Source organism: Siphateles boraxobius, unplaced genomic scaffold, assembly GCF_051911475.1.
Source record: "Siphateles boraxobius isolate OS27281-9 unplaced genomic scaffold, OSU_SipBor_1 54, whole genome shotgun sequence".
Classification (NCBI taxonomy): domain Eukaryota; kingdom Metazoa; phylum Chordata; class Actinopteri; order Cypriniformes; family Leuciscidae; genus Siphateles; species Siphateles boraxobius.
In genome coordinates, this window is record NW_027509180.1 from 5,000,790 (window position 1) to 5,018,069 (window position 17,280).

Sequence of the window (17,280 nt, forward strand, 5' to 3'; positions counted from 1 at the left end):
TTAGATTTTGCACTCATGCAACTTTAACTCACACACAGACATCAATAATCAGCCTATGAATCTCAACAATGGTAACATGCTTCATACTGCAATTTCTGGGAGCCACTGATAAGTTTTGTATGATGCATCCAGAGTGCATTGCGGTATGAAGCAAGTCCCCGTTGTTGTGATTCATAGGCTGATTCTTGATGTTTGTGTATGTCTTAAACTTACAAGAGTCTGAAAGTGTACAACATGATTTTAAAGAGTGGTGTAAAAAGATTAGTAAACAATTAGTTTTAAATTATTCAGTTAATATGAATAAAATATTGTTGAATCTCCTGCTGCCATTATTACTTTCATCACTGGCTGTGCTGGCTGGGTAGTCACTAATAAGTTATTTATTTATTTAACATTATTTATGCAAACCTGTTTTTCAGTTAGATTTCCTTGCTCTCCCAGTGATCTCACCATGTGGTCACAGCATCATCAATGTGAGTCACAGTGATCTAAAAGTGTAACTCACTGTGTGCTCATACTATGATCTCAATATGAGCTCATCCCAGCAAGAAATGTTATTGTTCTATCAATATTTTGAGAGCATAATGTTATGTTCTTGTAATGTTTTCTGTATATAATTTTATTTTTGTTTCCAGAATGTTTTCCTAAAAGGTAGGATAAATGTAAAAACATTTTAAACATGTTTAGTGATAACATTAATAGAACATTATCCCCTAAAATTCTTATAAAGTTTTAGCGGGAAGAGTCCCAGCAGACACAGGACTGAACCTCTTAAAAGAGGCTTAGATGTTGAAGTTTGTTTGAAAGTAATAGTTTGGTTTGGTTACCATTATGGTGATCAGTGTTTGCTTTAGTTGGGCTCTTTGGCCTTTACTATTTGATGTTAGTTTTTCTCTGATTGCTGTAAGTGTTTGTTATAGCAAGAGAAAATGCATTACGCCATTAAGGATGTTACCGTTATTGAGATTCATAAACTGATTCTTGAGTTTTGAGTGTGTCAGTAACAGTATGTGATAGTATATAGTGTGTAGTTTGATAGTATATAGTGTATAGTTTTTTTTTAAGTTTTCTTATTTAAAAACTGTTGAACGTCATGCTGTAGAAACATTAATATAATCAATTATATGAAATGAATAACACACATGACGGTCTAGTAGAGATCAGCTAATCAGAGCACTACATGATGATTATATCATTATCATCAAGTAGCTGACATCATCTGATCACATTTACTCTTCCTGTTTGTGGCGAGCAGGACGAGGCCGGTGGCGTGATTGTTAATGAATGACACCTGTGAGACGCACCGGTCTCGCATCTCTCACGGAGGAGCGGAAGCATAAAGGAGGAGCGACGACTGTGATGATCGAGAGAGGACAGGCCTGTGTTTTGTTTTTGTTTTGTGTGGCTAGCAGTCATCCACGAGGGGCTGCTGGAACACTTTTGGTTTTTGTATTTGTTTTATTTTATTATTAAAAATGTTAAATGTCTGCCGGTTCCCGCCTCCTTCTTCCCTGAACTATAAACTTTGTTACACTGGTGCCAAAACCCGGGAAGAGGGAGGAACGCGCTGTCAAAGAGTCCTCGCCGCTGTGGGGAATCCGCGGTGCCATCGAGCATGGTGGGCAGAGTCGCCGCCGCTCGCTGTGGGCTGGAGCCTGCAACCGCCCGCCATTGCAGGGGAGGAGCAGGGAGCGGGGGAGGAGCGGCCATGGACGCTCGAGGCGGTGCGCTGGAGTGAGTTGCCGGGAGGGCGGTCGAGCTCGCTGCCGACCGCCTGGGTGCTGGAGGGACAACTGCCGTCCGGGAGGGAGCGGAGGAGTCGCCGCCACTCGCCGTGGGCCGGAGCCTGCTACCGTCCGCCAAAGAAGGGGAGGAGCAGGGAGTGGTGGACTCCTGCCGGCTACCCGCCAGGCACCGCGGAGAAAATCGCCCAGCTGGTGGGGGTACTACTACTAATAATAATAATAATATTAATAAAAATAATAGTAATATACTACGGATTAACACATACATTTGTTTATGTTTTTATTGTCAAAAATAATAATACAAATACATTTATAACAATCTATAATTTTAGCTGATATAATGGTATAATTGTTGCTGTTTTATTGTCTTACTGTTATGATAATAATTAAGAAGCAAACTTTATTTTAGTGCACATACTATATTAGACATTCTGATTAGTTATTGCAGAGTCCATTGTCTGCTATAGTTCATGTTAAAAAACAGTTTTGATGTGAAACGTGGAATAATGCTCTTACCTGAAACACTCAAAGCTACGAGAAGACAGAGAGACAGGTAGACAGTCCAGACCGCCATTGTTTCTCGAAGAGTACTGAACTCTGCATAGAATTTAAAACAGAATTATACATATATAATTATTACAAAAGTTAAATGGTTAAAAAAAAAAAAAATGACACGAACCAGTTCAGTAGATTCAGTATTGCTGCCCTGGTTTATCTTTATATACTGGAGGAGAGTTAGTTTATCAGCATCATCATCCAGCACCTGCTCATGTTCTCACATCCTGTTCAAACATGGCTTTTCTATAGTTTGTACTTGACCCACTTCTACACAGTAGGGGGATACGTTTACACGACAACGATTTGCTTAAAACGGAAAAGTTTTTCTTTTTCTTTCTTGTCTTTCTTTTTTTTTTTTGCATACAGACGGCACCATCATCGAAACGATCCCCATTCACACGGATCCACAAAAACGTCTAAAACCCTGCATTCTGCTGCCAGGCCATTAGATGACGATGAAACACTATAGACGGAACATGTAATACGCATGTGCATGACGTCATTGTCTGCAGAGATTTGCATTTTTGTTGTTTACACGTACACCATTATCAAAAACTTGCACTTTGAAACCCGTTTTAAAAAAAATACGTTTTCAGGCACCCAAAATGCCATTGTCATGTAAATGAACGACTAAAATGCATTAAAAGTTTAACGTTTTTAGTTGAAAACGGTGTCGTGTAAACAGCCCCTAAAATCCCTAGTGTTAAATCAACACAACTCAGATCACTTATGGTCCCACTCTACAGTGTTAAAGTTAGAGATAAATAAGTGATTGATTAAGTGATGATTGAGCATTAGTGATGAGCACATGCTGTTAACAAGCAGAATCACTGAAGGAAAGAGAAACACAGGAAACTACTACTGACTTCAGCCACAGTCTTTAGCCCTATCTCAGGCGTCCTCAACTCTGGACCTCGAGATCTACTTTCCTGCAGAGTTTTATTCCAAGCCTAATCAAACACCGTTACAGGTACACAGCAAAATCCCCAGTGGTAAACCAACACTGCTCAGAGTACATAGTGTTGTTCCAATCTACAGAGTGTTAAAAGTGTTAAAGGGGACATATCATGAAAAGCTGACAGTGCATCTACCAACCCAGAAAACATAAAAAGTGACCCAGTAACTTTGTTTTGGTAAGCCTTTCTCTGCAAGCATGTCAATAAATATCAGATTTTGCTCCCCTTCTGACGTAGGAAGAGGATCTTATAATAATATTACCGCCTGTAAGTGGCCACTGGAGACAGCTAGAGGTAATCCATTCACAGTCAGGTAATTCATGTGACTGGGTTTGAGGCTGTGAGCCCAGGAATCTGTATAGCTGATCAAAAGTTTGCTCTCGCCTGATTTCTCTCATCTCAGAAGCTCAGGGACAAATGTAAGTTGAAGGGGAACTTGGCAACTATTTCAACTTAAAAGAAAAACGTTTACAAATCATTTGGATAGTTAATTAAGCTTTTCAGGTGAAAATTGTGACTTTCCCTGCTCCCCCCAGCATTCCCAGGCGGAAAACCAACCTTGCAACATGGGGAATAACGTCCCGGTAAGTTGTAAATAGGAAGTCTCGTGAGAAGAGAGAACGAGCGAGAAACACGAACCGCTTTACAGCAATTCGACATTAACACACACGCTGCCCTCAATGTGCATGATGTATTACCCACCTCGGTAGACTTACTCCACGCGATAAAGTTGGGCGGCTCCGATAATAACAAATGCACATGAGCACCCAGCCAGCACAGTCATATGGGGCCCACATGGGTTTGACCAAACTATTATTTTCAATAAATAATCAACATCTTAACCTCTGTTAATTTTCAATAAGAACTTATGTAGAGATCTACCAGAAATAAAGTAAACCTGGTTGGTAATAAGTGAGGCTGGTAATGCTGTTTGTGGAGTTGTTTAATCAGATCTTGAGAGATTTTGTGTATTTTATCTTCAGTTGATTTCATCTAAGGCTGTGACTGGAAGTAGTTCTTGTGTTTCTCTTTTCTTCAGTGATTCTGCTTGTTAACAGCAGGTGTTCATCAATAATGCTCAATCATTATTCAATCACTTAATTATCTCATTAACTCCCACACTGATCAGTGTTACATTTAACAGCCTGTAGTGTGCACACTGAGCAGTGTTCATTTCATCTGGGCAAACCCATGTGGGGCCTACATGGAAACTGGGGGCAAAACTGGCTAGGTCCCAGTTAGATAGCCCAGGTCAAACCCATGTGGGCCCCACATTGCTGTGCTGGCTGGGCAGCGGTAGAAAGGGGGAGGAGGGGCCGAAAGTGAGTTTTTTTACCACAGTGTTGTAAAATATACGCCCCACAGCTGTAGGGGGAGCGCGCTGACAAAACATGCGACAACAAAAGTGAAAATCAGTGAAGAAATGGCTAGAGTTGCCAAGTTCCCGTTTAACTCAGGTTGTGGAATCCTGGAGCTGTTCACTCTACAATATTAATTAGTTATGTAATTCCGTTTTCATGATATTTTTGTGAAGTTGCTTTGTCTTATGTCCACACATTTTGTGTGCTGTTTTAGTTCAGAGACCTTCAAGCTAGCGGCTAATTCAGGAAAGCAGCAAGTCTAAAGTTTGCACCCTTGGTGAGCGGAGCGAGGTGTGTATTATTTGGCTCCATGTATAAGAGACGGAAAGGCTTTAAGGATGTAAAATGTTGAAAAGTTGACAGAGAAAAGGTGATCTGATGGTGTTGGCTATGTTTTAACATAATCATTATTTCACAATCAGTTGATCTGAATCACTGAACTCATTTAGACCTAATATCTGACTTAGATGTATATTGGTCATTAGAGCATCACAGTGATTTAACAGCATAAAATCCAGATTTTTCAGTATAATCAAAAATATTGCTTTAAAATATGTTCTGATCAAAAGTCGTTGGAAATGGAATTTTGTTTGGACACACAGACATCAAGAATCAGCCTGTGATTCTCAACAATGGTGACAATAATAAAGCATGTTGCAGTGCATTCTGGGTGCCACCAATCAAAAGTCATTCATGGCTCTCATCATGCATTGCGGTATGAATAAATTATGATCGGAATTGTCTTAGTAATATTCTTTTTGTCACCATTGTTGAGATTCATACACTGATTCTATATGCCTGTGTGTGCCTGAAATAATTTTTTTTTCTTTTATCAGAACAACTTTTAAGAAATCATTTAGATTATATTGAACAATCTGGAATTTATACTGTTGAATCTCTTTGATGTTGGAGTGATCAATATACATTCAAATCAGAGATTAGGACTACTTGAGTTCAGTGATTTAGGTTAAAATGATTGTGAAATAATGATTATGTTAAAACATAATCAACACCATCAGATCACCTTTTCTCTTTGTTCATCTGGCTGTCAGAACTCAGGTACAGCAGCCAAACAAAATCTAAAGTTAAACATTTAACCCTCCAGGCGCCACGGTCGAGTTTACTCGACAAGATGCGGCACTGAATAAAACGGCCGATTTTGTCAAATTGGGTGTCAAATTTCGTTCGACCTCCCCTCCACTGGATGGCAGACATGTCATACTTCATCCCCGAATCAAAAAAACGTCATGTTTCTATACAAAATGTTCGAGTTAGAGCGCATTGAATCAGTGCGATCAAAAGCGGAGCTAGTTTGCGAGTGAGCCATTTTATCAGATCCTCTCCGCAATCGCGGCGACAGTATTGTGGTGGAGACTTAGTCTAATACCACTGGGTATGTTAGACAAGGTCGAAGTATTCATAGGACAGTTAGGAGACAACGTGGAGGCAGGGTGAGGAGTCGCAATGACAATGACAGTAGTCCGAGCTGTGCACACTCGGCACGCGCGCGAGGCAGATCTAGCCGCGCTGCTCGTATCATCTCACTCATGATCTGTGCCTTGCCGTGGCGAGTGAGCGTTTGACCTAAACAGGTCTTGTCTACTTGTGTTTGTATGTCATATGAATAATATATATGTGCCCCATACATGGAATCAGAGTGCCTACTGTATTTAGTAAATGGAAAATCTCTACAGCAAAAGGCCAACCACTACATGCATTCGGTTTGTTTCTACCATTTATTAGTAATGATTTACACAGTTTGTTTACTACTTACCATATACCTGAGCATTCAGTATTGTGCAATATAGCATACAGAAGGTGATGGACATTTTTGGGGGAAAGAAGTGCTGCATTTTATCATTTAAACATGTGACTTTTCATGAAAATTCTATAATCCAAGATTGCCACCACCATATGACGTCATAATATGCCAATTAGATGGGAAAATGTAATCCCTACATAAAATTTGGGTCATCCTTAATATTTCTCTAATTTACAGAAAGTCTCTATCTTTTATCACTTTTAAGATATAGCCTTTTGAAATTAAGATGTCAAAATCGAACGTTTTAGGAAAAAACCTCTGGCGCCTAAAGGGTTAAAGGTCAACTGCCCAACTAAAGCAAACACCGATCTCCATAATGGTAACTACAATCTCCTTCAGTGATTCTGCTTGTTAACATCAGGTGTCTTTAATAATGCTCAATCATCACTCACTCAATCAATCACTTTAACACTTTAACACTTTAACTTTAACACTCTTCAGTGTTAATTTAACACTCATATTTTAACACTTTAACACTCTTGAGTCTTTAACACTCTTGAGTTTTTGCTGTGTAGTAACATTCAGGAAACTGGAAATTTTTATGTTCTTGGAATGTTAGAAATCAACGTTACTATCATGTTGAATTTTTAAACGAAAATTACGTTTAAAGAACGTTTGAGGAACATTATACATTTTAAAACAGGTTCCTCTAACGTCAAGAAAACTGGACATTTTTCACGTTCCCAGAACCAACACTGAATATTTGGAGAACGTTCTTATAACAAAATTCTGTTAGCTGGGTTGTAGCAGGAAAGTGTGTGTTAAGTGTGCAAATTCTTGTTTTATGTGTTGTTATTTTTAAATAACTTGAAAGGTCATTTGATTTGGGGGTGGCAGTGGCTAAGTGGTTCATGTAGGTTGTCTACAAACTGAAAGGTTGGTGGTTCGATCCCCGGTTCCACCTGACCAAGTGTCAAGGCAACATGTAAAGTGCTTTGGTGGCCATTGGGTCTGTGAAAGCACTATATAAATGCAGTCCATTTACCATTTGCATTGCAAATGCATGATGATGCACTGTAAAAGAGGTGACAGTTTATTTGTAAAATGTGTCATGCCTACACACTATGTTAGGCATCCAAGGTTCATTAACCAGCTATTTGTGTGTTTACTTCTAGTTTTCACAGTGCATATTCTGAATCTAGAAGAATAAACACGATTGCACCCGTTAGAGACTCTCTGCCATGAAGGAGGCAAAGGCTTCTACACCGGCCCTTAATCCGGAGCCGCCATTACAGTGTAACCAGTTCTAATGCAATAGCAAAAGTTCCAGCAAAGCATGAAACTGTTCTGTCGTTGAGCACAGATGAACACTGAACACTATTGACCCAAACATGTCATCGCTGTCTTATAAAGACCTCAGAGAACTCCACAATATAACTAAATGTTTCCACTATGCATTCAGAAACGTCCAGGTGTGTCTAAAAGTTACCCATCTAAAAGGCTGCACTCACTACTGGTTATTCATGAGATTGTGGATGAGTGAGATTATTTGCATGTTTTGTTGTTGTATATGAAGCTTGTGTAAAGGATCAAAATCTTAAATTTAACAGATGCATGAAAAAACTGTTTTTGCCTGTAAATTCTCACAAATGTGACAGCATTGTGTAAACAGAATGTGAGAAAGAGAACATGAGCAGTTGCTGGAATCAACATTACCTTGAATATGTCAGAGTCACCCCGAATGAACTGATGATTGTTGCTGCCGTCAGCAAATGCAGTAAAAACTACAACCTGTCATATATGGAAGTAAAATAATGTCAAATGTTTTTGAAATAAAAAGCCTGTTGAATTGCACTACTTGAAAAAAAATAGGCATTGCATTAACCATGCTTGCATTTTAATGCATTGTATTTTTAGGGCTTGCATTTTTAATGGGCTGAAAGAATATTTAAGCTGTGAATATTTCAATTAAAAACATTTCAACACATTATCATTATTAAAAATTCAATAATCCATATTCACCGTTCATATTTCATTTCCAAAATATTCAAACTGTTTAAAAATACAACCTATAATATTCAACAGGCAATTTTCGGTCCATTTTATTTCGCTTTTCAAATTCGCTTCCACAAATTCAGTGGTTAATAAACCGTAAATAATCATGCAAACATACCTTTATCTTGCTCTTTTTTTCTTCTCCTCTGTCATTTTCTTCTTTCTATTTTCGGCACCAGAGGGATTCGTCCTTTTTTGTGACATGGCTTAACACTACCGTGACTATGCGCAGTTGCGCACGAACTGTCTATGCACACGCGAGGTGTCTAGATTATGCGCATGACTTAAACGCTGGCAGACACAGTAGCAGTTGTAGGCAGGTATATTGATCATGAAATCAGAATTTTCTTGTCTTTAATTATTCATTCATTCATTCACATTAATTCATTCATTTATGTCACTTGTTTAAGTGATCTAAAAAAATTTTTTCGATTTTTTGACTCGATTGGGGGGCCCCCTGGTGGCCAAGGGGCCCCAAGCAGCCGCTTAGTTCACTTATGCCTCGGGCCGGTGTTGTGCCGAATTTCGACCCCCTGCCAAATGATTACCCCCTCGTTGAAGTCAGTACCTGATTGCCTAATCCTAACCCCACCCCTAATCCTAACCCCTCCCCCACAACTAATCCTAAACCTACCAATGCTAGGGGGTAGTAATTTGGCGGGGGTCAAAATTCGGCACAACACCGGCCCTGATTCACAGAACAGATTTGTCTTACATAATTCTATAGAAAATATGAATTAATTACCATATAGACACTCTACCACATTATATAAATAATGAAATGTGTAAGAGTTGAGATGACTTTTTCCTTTTGTTTCTTGAAAGAAGAGCAATAAACAATAAATAAATAACAAGGCATTAATCTACAGTCAGAGGAAGATCAGAATGGTTTGAAATCTCATTCGGTGCCGATGGCTTTTGTCTTTGGCTATAATTGTCCCCAATCATCCTTTTCAGCTCAAGCTGATACAACAACACCAGACACAAACTCTCAGGATCATTCGACTACAAACACACAAGATACATAATCACAGTGTTTTGTCTTTGTCTATAATTGTCCCCAATCTGGCCTGTCCGTCTCTGACTCTGTGCTCGATCTCTTCTTCAGTCATAGTGACTTCCCATCACTAATCTTCAGAGATTTAGGCTTATTCCACACGTACACGGGTATTTTTAAAACACAGTTTTTCTTCCTAACATAATAATTTACCACCATAATAAAATGGTGTTCGGTTTTGTTGAGGGGGGGGTGGGGGGTGGGGGGGGGGGTGTTGACGAGCGGGCCGGGTGACACCGTGTGGTGCCTGTGTGTGTGTGTGTGTGTGTATGTGTACGTGCTTGCGTGCAGGCAGGAGAGCCTGCGAAATGATTCTGGGTCAGAGAGAGAAGCGGTAGGATGTGTGTTTGGACGAACGACTGAAAACTCTGAAATTATCATACATTATGGTGGGTGTGGGTTTGCACCTGAGACCCGCGTTTCAATAGCGTGCGCAATAGTTCACGTTAGCAGATAATGAGTTCCCATGAGAACAAGTGACATCTCTATCTTTTCATACAGATTACATAAAAAGAGAATATTTGTTTTCGTTTTGAATTAGACAATTTAATAGCAGAGACGTAAATGTTTATAAAGATATATTGCTTATGCCTGTGTGACAAGTATTCGCTGAGTTTTGTTTAAGTTTAGAGATGTGCTCCAGAAAAAAAGTTCATGGAGACGGAGAGCCAGAAAGCACACCCAAGTTTATTTTCTTTATTAAAAAGCAGAATGTTTGTTATGTTTGACATAAAAAAGTTAATTAAAGTCAACATATCATTTTTTTGAGTGAATGAGACCCTACGTTTACTTTCTTTTCTGACACAAAAATGACAAGCCTATATCAGTCAAAGCTCAGCTTTAGGAGGAGAAGACAGGGCAAGAGAAAAACAAAGAGAAAAAGAGCGTAATGGAGATGAGGAGAAAAAAATTATCTACTGCCCACCAGGCTTGTGCAAAATTCTGAATTTCAGAATTGCCCTCCATTCAATTCATGAATTGGAATTTGAATTGAATTGACTCCACCCCACAGGAAGTTGAATTTGAATTTGAATTGGAATGACAGGAAGTGGAATTAATTTCATGGCAATTCAAAGAAATTCCACACAGTCACACAACAGAAAGAATATGTTGAATCTCACATAGATTCAGTGTTAGGAAGGTTACTTTGGAAATGTAATTGCTTACTGTTATAAGTTACCCATTATACATGTGGTTTGGATTACTTTATTTGGATTACTTTATCAATGTAAAGCAATTTCCTTTTAATTTGATTAGTAAATAATTAAATTACACATTTTACCTCAGTTATACAACTAAATACAATTACATTCATTTTGTAATTCAATAACATAATTTCATTACAGTTAACTCACTCCTGAGTGTTTTCAGCAGATCTGTTAATATTGATGAGCCTCAGACTATCAACACTCATTCAACAAAACATTCAGGATCATCAGCAGATCATCTTACTTTTGTCACAGTTGTGTTCTGAGTCTTGTTTTCCAGTGTTGTGTACTCGAGACTCGGACTCGGTCTCGGAATCGGTCTCGAGACCATATTCTAATGGTCTCGGTCTTGTCATGGACTCGTGTGCATTTTGCCTCGGAATTGACTCGTACTCTAACATATTTGGACTCGGACTTATTCCCGAGTCCACTCGAGACCCATTCAAAATATGTCATGATTATTACTTTATGTCAATATTTCTTTAAATTGTTGTTTGATTGAAACGTCTTGCTGACTTTCTTGTGCGCAACTGCGCATGACTTGAGACTAATGGTGTGTTCACACCAAACGCAAATTTAATTATTTGCGCGAGTACATTACATACAAAGTCAATGCAAAGACGCGAATAGGCGCATCATTCGCGCCGGGCGTTGCGAATGACGCGAATTGGGCGACACGTTTGCCGCGAATGTCTTCCGCTCAAGTTGAAAAATTTGAACTCGACCGAATGTTCAAGCGTCTAACTAGACGCGATAGACGCGTATTTGACGCTCTATTTGCGTTCGGTGTAAACACACCGTAACGTTCGCGGCCCGCAAATGCAGCAGGAGCCAGGTCCGATGTGATGTGACCTCTAGCTCAACTATGTATTGAAAATGTTTGCCTTATCATCCATAATTCAGTTTGCATATAAGAGCCACACAGAATTCGTGTGCAGTATGTTATGTGTAAGAGAACTAACTGAATGTAATAATTAAGTCATAATTTTAATAAAATTACCTTTACACTGCTATGTGGCCTTTTTACCATTACAGTGTATGATTCCATGGTATGTTTTATTTACTGTTTGAGTATGGTGCCAATTTTATTGTTACCACCAAATATTTTACATATTCTTGAAGATATCTTTAGGTCTGGTTTCAGACCCAACCTAGTTTATCCAACCTCTCTGGTCTCGGTCTCGACTCGGACTCGACTCTCTTTGGTCTCGGTCTCGACTCGGACTCGACCCTCTATGGTCTCGGTCTCGACTCGGACTCGACTCTCTTTGGTCTCGGTCTCTACTCGGACTCGACCCTCTCTGGTCTCGGTCTCGACTCGGACTCGACTCTCTTTGGTCTCGGTCTCGACTCGGACTCGACCCTCTATGGTCTCGGTCTCGACTCGGACTCGACCCTCTATGGTCTCGGTCTCGACTCGGACTCGACCCTCTATGGTCTCGGTCTCGACTCGGACTCGACTCTCTTTGGTCTCGGTCTCGACTCGGACTCGACTCTCTTTGGTCTCGGTCTCGACTCGGACTCGACCCTCTATGGTCTCGGTCTCGACTCGGACTCGACCCTCTATGGTCTCGGTCTCGACTCGGACTCAACCCTCTCTGGTCTCGGTCTCGACTCGGACTCGACGCTCTTTGGTCTCGGTCTCGACTCGGACTCGACCCTCTATGGTCTCGGTCTCGACTCGGACTCGACTCTCTTTGGTCTCGGTCTCGACTCGGACTCGACCCTCTATGGTCTCGGTCTCGACTCGGACTCGACCCTCTCTGGTCTCGGTCTCGACTCGGACTCGACTCTCTTTGGTCTCGGTCTCGACTCGGACTCGACCCTCTATGGTCTCGGTCTCGACTCGGACTCGACCCTCTATGGTCTCGGTCTCGACTCGGACTCGAGTGAGCTGGTCTCGACTACAACACTGTTGTTTTCCTTAGTCACATGTCTTCCTTTGTTCTGTATTCCCGCCACTCATTTGTATCTATGGTTACTCTCGTTATCAGTTCAGTTTTGTCACCTGTTTAGTCATTATTGTCATTTGTATCTCCTGTGTTCTGTTAATCAGTGTTAATCTGTGTTTGTATTTATTACCATTCTGTTCAGTCAGTCTGTGTCTGAACTCCGTCCTGCTAAGGGTGTATTCACACCTGCCTTGTTTGGGTCGATTGAATTTAATTTAATTTAATTTAATTTAATTTAATTTAATTTAATTTAATTTAATTTAATTTAATTGAACTGAACTCAAGTTCGTTTCCCCCCTTGGTGCGGATCTTTTGGGCAGGTGTGAATACAGCAATCGCACTCGGGTGCGGACCAAACACCCGAACCGAGACTCAGCTGAAGAGGTGGTCTTGGTACGGTTCCAAATATGGATGGGGAAATGAAGCCTCATGAAGCAATAAGGCTTTCCCCTGACTGTTCCGGGAAAAGATTCAACGCTTCGAGAGTGTCGAGAACAGCACCATCTGGTGCTTATTTAAAATAAAGCTGCCAGAAGCCTTTGTAAGAAGCTGTCAGATGAAGCAACCACAACACACTCCATGATTGTAATGTTATGTGTAGCCTACAAATAAAAGCCTTACACGTCTGTGTTTGATTTGTCCATTAAATAAATTATTTTACTCATTAAAGTGTGACAATAAAATATAAAATGAGCTTATATGATTCAATAAGATCTAATGTAGGCCTACTCTCTCTTTCTCTCTCTCTCTCTCTCTACACACACACCTACACACACATATATAGTGAATAAGGACAGTGTGTGATATTATCTTCTGTTATTAAATGTGCCTATGACACTTGGCAGTGATAGTGCTTATGTAACTGTAGGAATGGCAGAAGGTGATAAAGTTTTTAATTATTCTGTAATGCCAATGTATATAGATGGGGATAGACATGTTACTGCATTCTCCAGTATCCAATTGGATCTTCAGCTCTTTGTATGTTTGTCTCTGTAAGGTATTTATCCACTTCTAGGATCACATCAGAAGTGGCATTTGAGCTTTTTTTGTGCTGGTCTACAGCACTGTCCAACAGAAGACAAAGGTTTCCACCTCAGAAGTGTGAGGAAAAAAAAATATTGGGAGTGACTGTACATGTACATTGACTGAATATAAGACACATCAATTGTCAACAATTATAAAATACAATAATAAAAAATAAAATATTAATAAATATTTATTTTTTCTTCTTTTTTTTTTTAGAAATGCACACATACATTTGAAGCTATAAGCTCAAAATAGTCCAAGATAGGGGAAGTCTTCCTTTTTTTTGCTATTGCTTTTGCTGTAAATACAAACCCTTCACCAAACACCAACACCCTATCCCTTCTCCCCTAAGCCCACCCTAACCCCAAATAACAACACCAAATTACCTAAAATCACCAAAAGTGCATTTACAAAAAGACAACTACAAAAAAGAATTGGTTATTTAAATGTGATGTATTGATTAACTTTCAAAGTACAGCACTCTCCTCACAAACCCATCAACCAGACTGAGCCGACAAGGACTGGTTAAGTAAGATCTGGGGTTCGAGCCTTCTGACACCCAAAGCGAAACGCGCACGTGATTGGATGGAAAGTGAGGCTTCATTCGTCATCGATCACGTGACTCTGGGAAACCAATACACACCCCGATACGGGGCTTCAATAGAAATTGCGTCACATATGCGATACGCACATCAAAGCTTCAGGGTCATACGTAACTGTACGTTCACACCGCCGCCGACTTGAGCTTCCAAAGCGGCCGGAAGTCATTCATTTTCAATGGAAGCTGGCTTCTCTCAGCTGCAAGGAGCGTCAAATCCCTCGGTGTCGCATTTTGGGCGTTTTGAGTGTTTTGAGCGTCAATCAGAAAGTTGAAAGAAGCTCAACTTTATGGTAATGAGCTATGACGCGGTTCAGCGGCAAAACGCCAGAAACCAATCAGAATAAAGACGTCCTTCACTCTGGCTGATTCCGGAGAAACATACCATGTAAACTTTCGTTCCTACCAAAACATTAGTTCCGAGAAAATGGAGGAGAAGCTGATAATCGCTGTTGCTGGGTTTCCTATCATATATGATTTGACGTTGTTTGCTTACAGGGACCAGTTACAAAAGAACGAGGCATGGGATAAAATAGCAGCACCAAACACAACAACTTCGCGATTTTCCGCATTGATCCAGTGATACACATTTGAGAATGAGCGCAACTTTTATTTGAAATATTTATGAACGCTCGTTTTAAGCGGGAATGCAATTCATTTGCTCACGGTGACAACGATTTGACCAATTGCACTAATGCAAATAATAGCCTAATGCAAATAATAATAATAATAATAGCTAATTATTATTTTCTTCCCCGACCAAATGTGACCAAAATGGTTATAAAAATGCTGTCATTATAAAAGGTTTCTTCAACATATTGCTTGTTTTTTCTGTTTATTACATTTCATGTTGTGACACTTCTCTTCTCCCTGCTACGTCAAAGCGTCCAAAGCGTCCAAAGCGTCAACGAGCTTCCCCGTGCTTTTTGACAAGCGTCCTTGACAGAGCGGCCAGAGCTTCTTTGACGCTCAAGTCGGCGGCGGTGTGAACGTACGGTAACATCATTGGTTCCAAATGAACTCTGGTACAGTTCGTCTACCGTGTGAACATGACCCGGCCCAACTAGGGATAGCACTACACATAGCAGTATGCAGTAATGTTAGCAGTAATGCTAGCTGTCAAACGATAATTAATTTTTTTTAAATTAACAAGTCTTTACGTTCATTTAATACTTTATTTGACTGCTCTTATAAGGATACTTAACAAAACGGACATTTTGGCATAATGGTGTGTGTTCTTGTTCGTTCAAGCGCGAAAGAGAATTCGATCCCGGCGAAACTGTCGTGTGTGCATCAGGACATTCACAGACAGAGCGTTCTCTTTTGTCTTATCGCACTTAAATGGCATAAAAGCATTTGCATGAATAAGAGCGTGATCATGTAATGTAACGATAGTTTAAGGATCTGGCGCATCTTTTTCATATAAGATAATTACATTTTTTAATAATTAAAAACACAATATTTTTTGAGTTTGACAACGAACACATCAGAAAACATAAACAAAAATACTTTATGAAAATTGACTCTCAGTCTTTATTCACGTTTTTCTCAATGTTTTTAAATATATAATATAATATACCCAGCCAGCAAAAAGTCGTTTATTAGACGTTGAATAGACGTAAATCTTCAACATCTAATTACGACTTTTCAACATTGAAAACAGCTAGAATCTTCAACGTCTAAATGGAATATGTAAAACTCTTTCAATTTATTTGAGATAATAATGAACATGGTTTGGTCGTTTGTTTTTCTCTGTTATTTTAGCACGTATAACAGACTTTATCCTGTCTTAGATTATCATTTGAAAACATGTGGTATCTTAGATGATCAGTTGAAATCACGTTGTAAACTAGTCCAAGGTGGACCGACTTATTTTCAACCAAATTTAAACGTTGAAAGACGGTAATTGTTTACTGGGTAAAGAATACAATATAATAGAGTAGAATAGAATAGAATAGAAAATAAAAGAATAGAATAGTTATATCATTTTAACTCGGTGTGACAACATGCTCCGCCTGAGCAACTGGGATTTAAACCCTGCGAGTATCTTCTGCTGGTTAGCGAAACATTAAAGAAACTGTTAAATAACATATTGGAGATTAAAATAATATAAGATTTGTCTAATTTAAAATAAACACCAAAAATAGAGATGAAAAATTAACATAAGTAAGAATTGTACTTTTGCTATGGTTAAATAAATGTTTAGTGATATCTTCCAAAGATTTATGAATTTTGGCAAATATTACACTAAGTTTCGTCATGCTAGCATGTGTGGAAGTATTTAAAACAAGAGTGTGACAACTAGCCCCGCGTTAGGTTGTGCCCCACTCACCCTATACTTCTAGAAGTTTGTGTAAAATGTAACCTGAAGAAATCCTCATAGTGTCATCTGTCCTGTTTGAACTATAGACTGTAAACAAATGGTTTGAACACAGAGTGTAGTAAGAGTTAATAATCTGTGGTGATCACTTGTGGGATGTAATCATTAACTCCACCCTCTTCCTACACTAACCAGGAAAACACTCGTTATTCCTGTTTTCTGGCAAACTGACACTTCCTCCGGACAAAAGAAATAAAGAATCAGCGACAGGTGGAGAATGAAGAAACAAGCTTTCAAGAAGGACTTATGATACGTTTGTTTCTGAACAGACAGACAGCAGATCTTATAATGAGCAATCCAGATATTATGCAGATGAGCGAGAGAGACTTTCCAGTCCTCAGAATCAGAACCCAGCAGAACCAGAACCAGACCCAGGAGACCCAGGAGAGCCAGGAGCCTGACGCTGGCGATGAGGAGGCCGCGCTGAACGGCCCCCGGAGCCGCGAATGCAAGCCGGCGTTGAAGAGAGAGTTTCTGCGCGAGAGTTGCGCTGTGGTTCTGCTGCTCGGGTTCCTGAGTCTGATGTGGGTTCTGGTTCTGATCTCAGTCCAGCAGCTCATCATCAGCAGCAGAAGCACAGGACACTTCAACGCCACCCGGGCCAGGTGGGCTACACTTTACC

The 17,280-nt window shown here is 39.8% G+C and overlaps 2 protein-coding genes across 1 annotated transcript in view; one reads left to right on the plus strand and one right to left on the minus strand.

Moving 5' to 3' along the window:
• The window catches only part of LOC143714420 (uncharacterized), a 596,609-nt gene that overhangs the window by 401,766 nt on the left and 177,563 nt on the right, over nucleotides 1–17,280 (minus strand).
• Nucleotides 16,785–17,280, plus strand: part of LOC143714404 (endoplasmic reticulum metallopeptidase 1-like) — a 68,834-nt gene continuing 68,338 nt past the window's right edge. Inside the window, exon 1 of the mRNA XM_077205523.1 lies at nucleotides 16,785–17,263. Within this exon, the coding sequence (XP_077061638.1) occupies nucleotides 16,905–17,263 (359 nt within the window). The 5' untranslated portion in view covers nucleotides 16,785–16,904. The remainder of the gene's footprint in view (nucleotides 17,264–17,280) is intronic.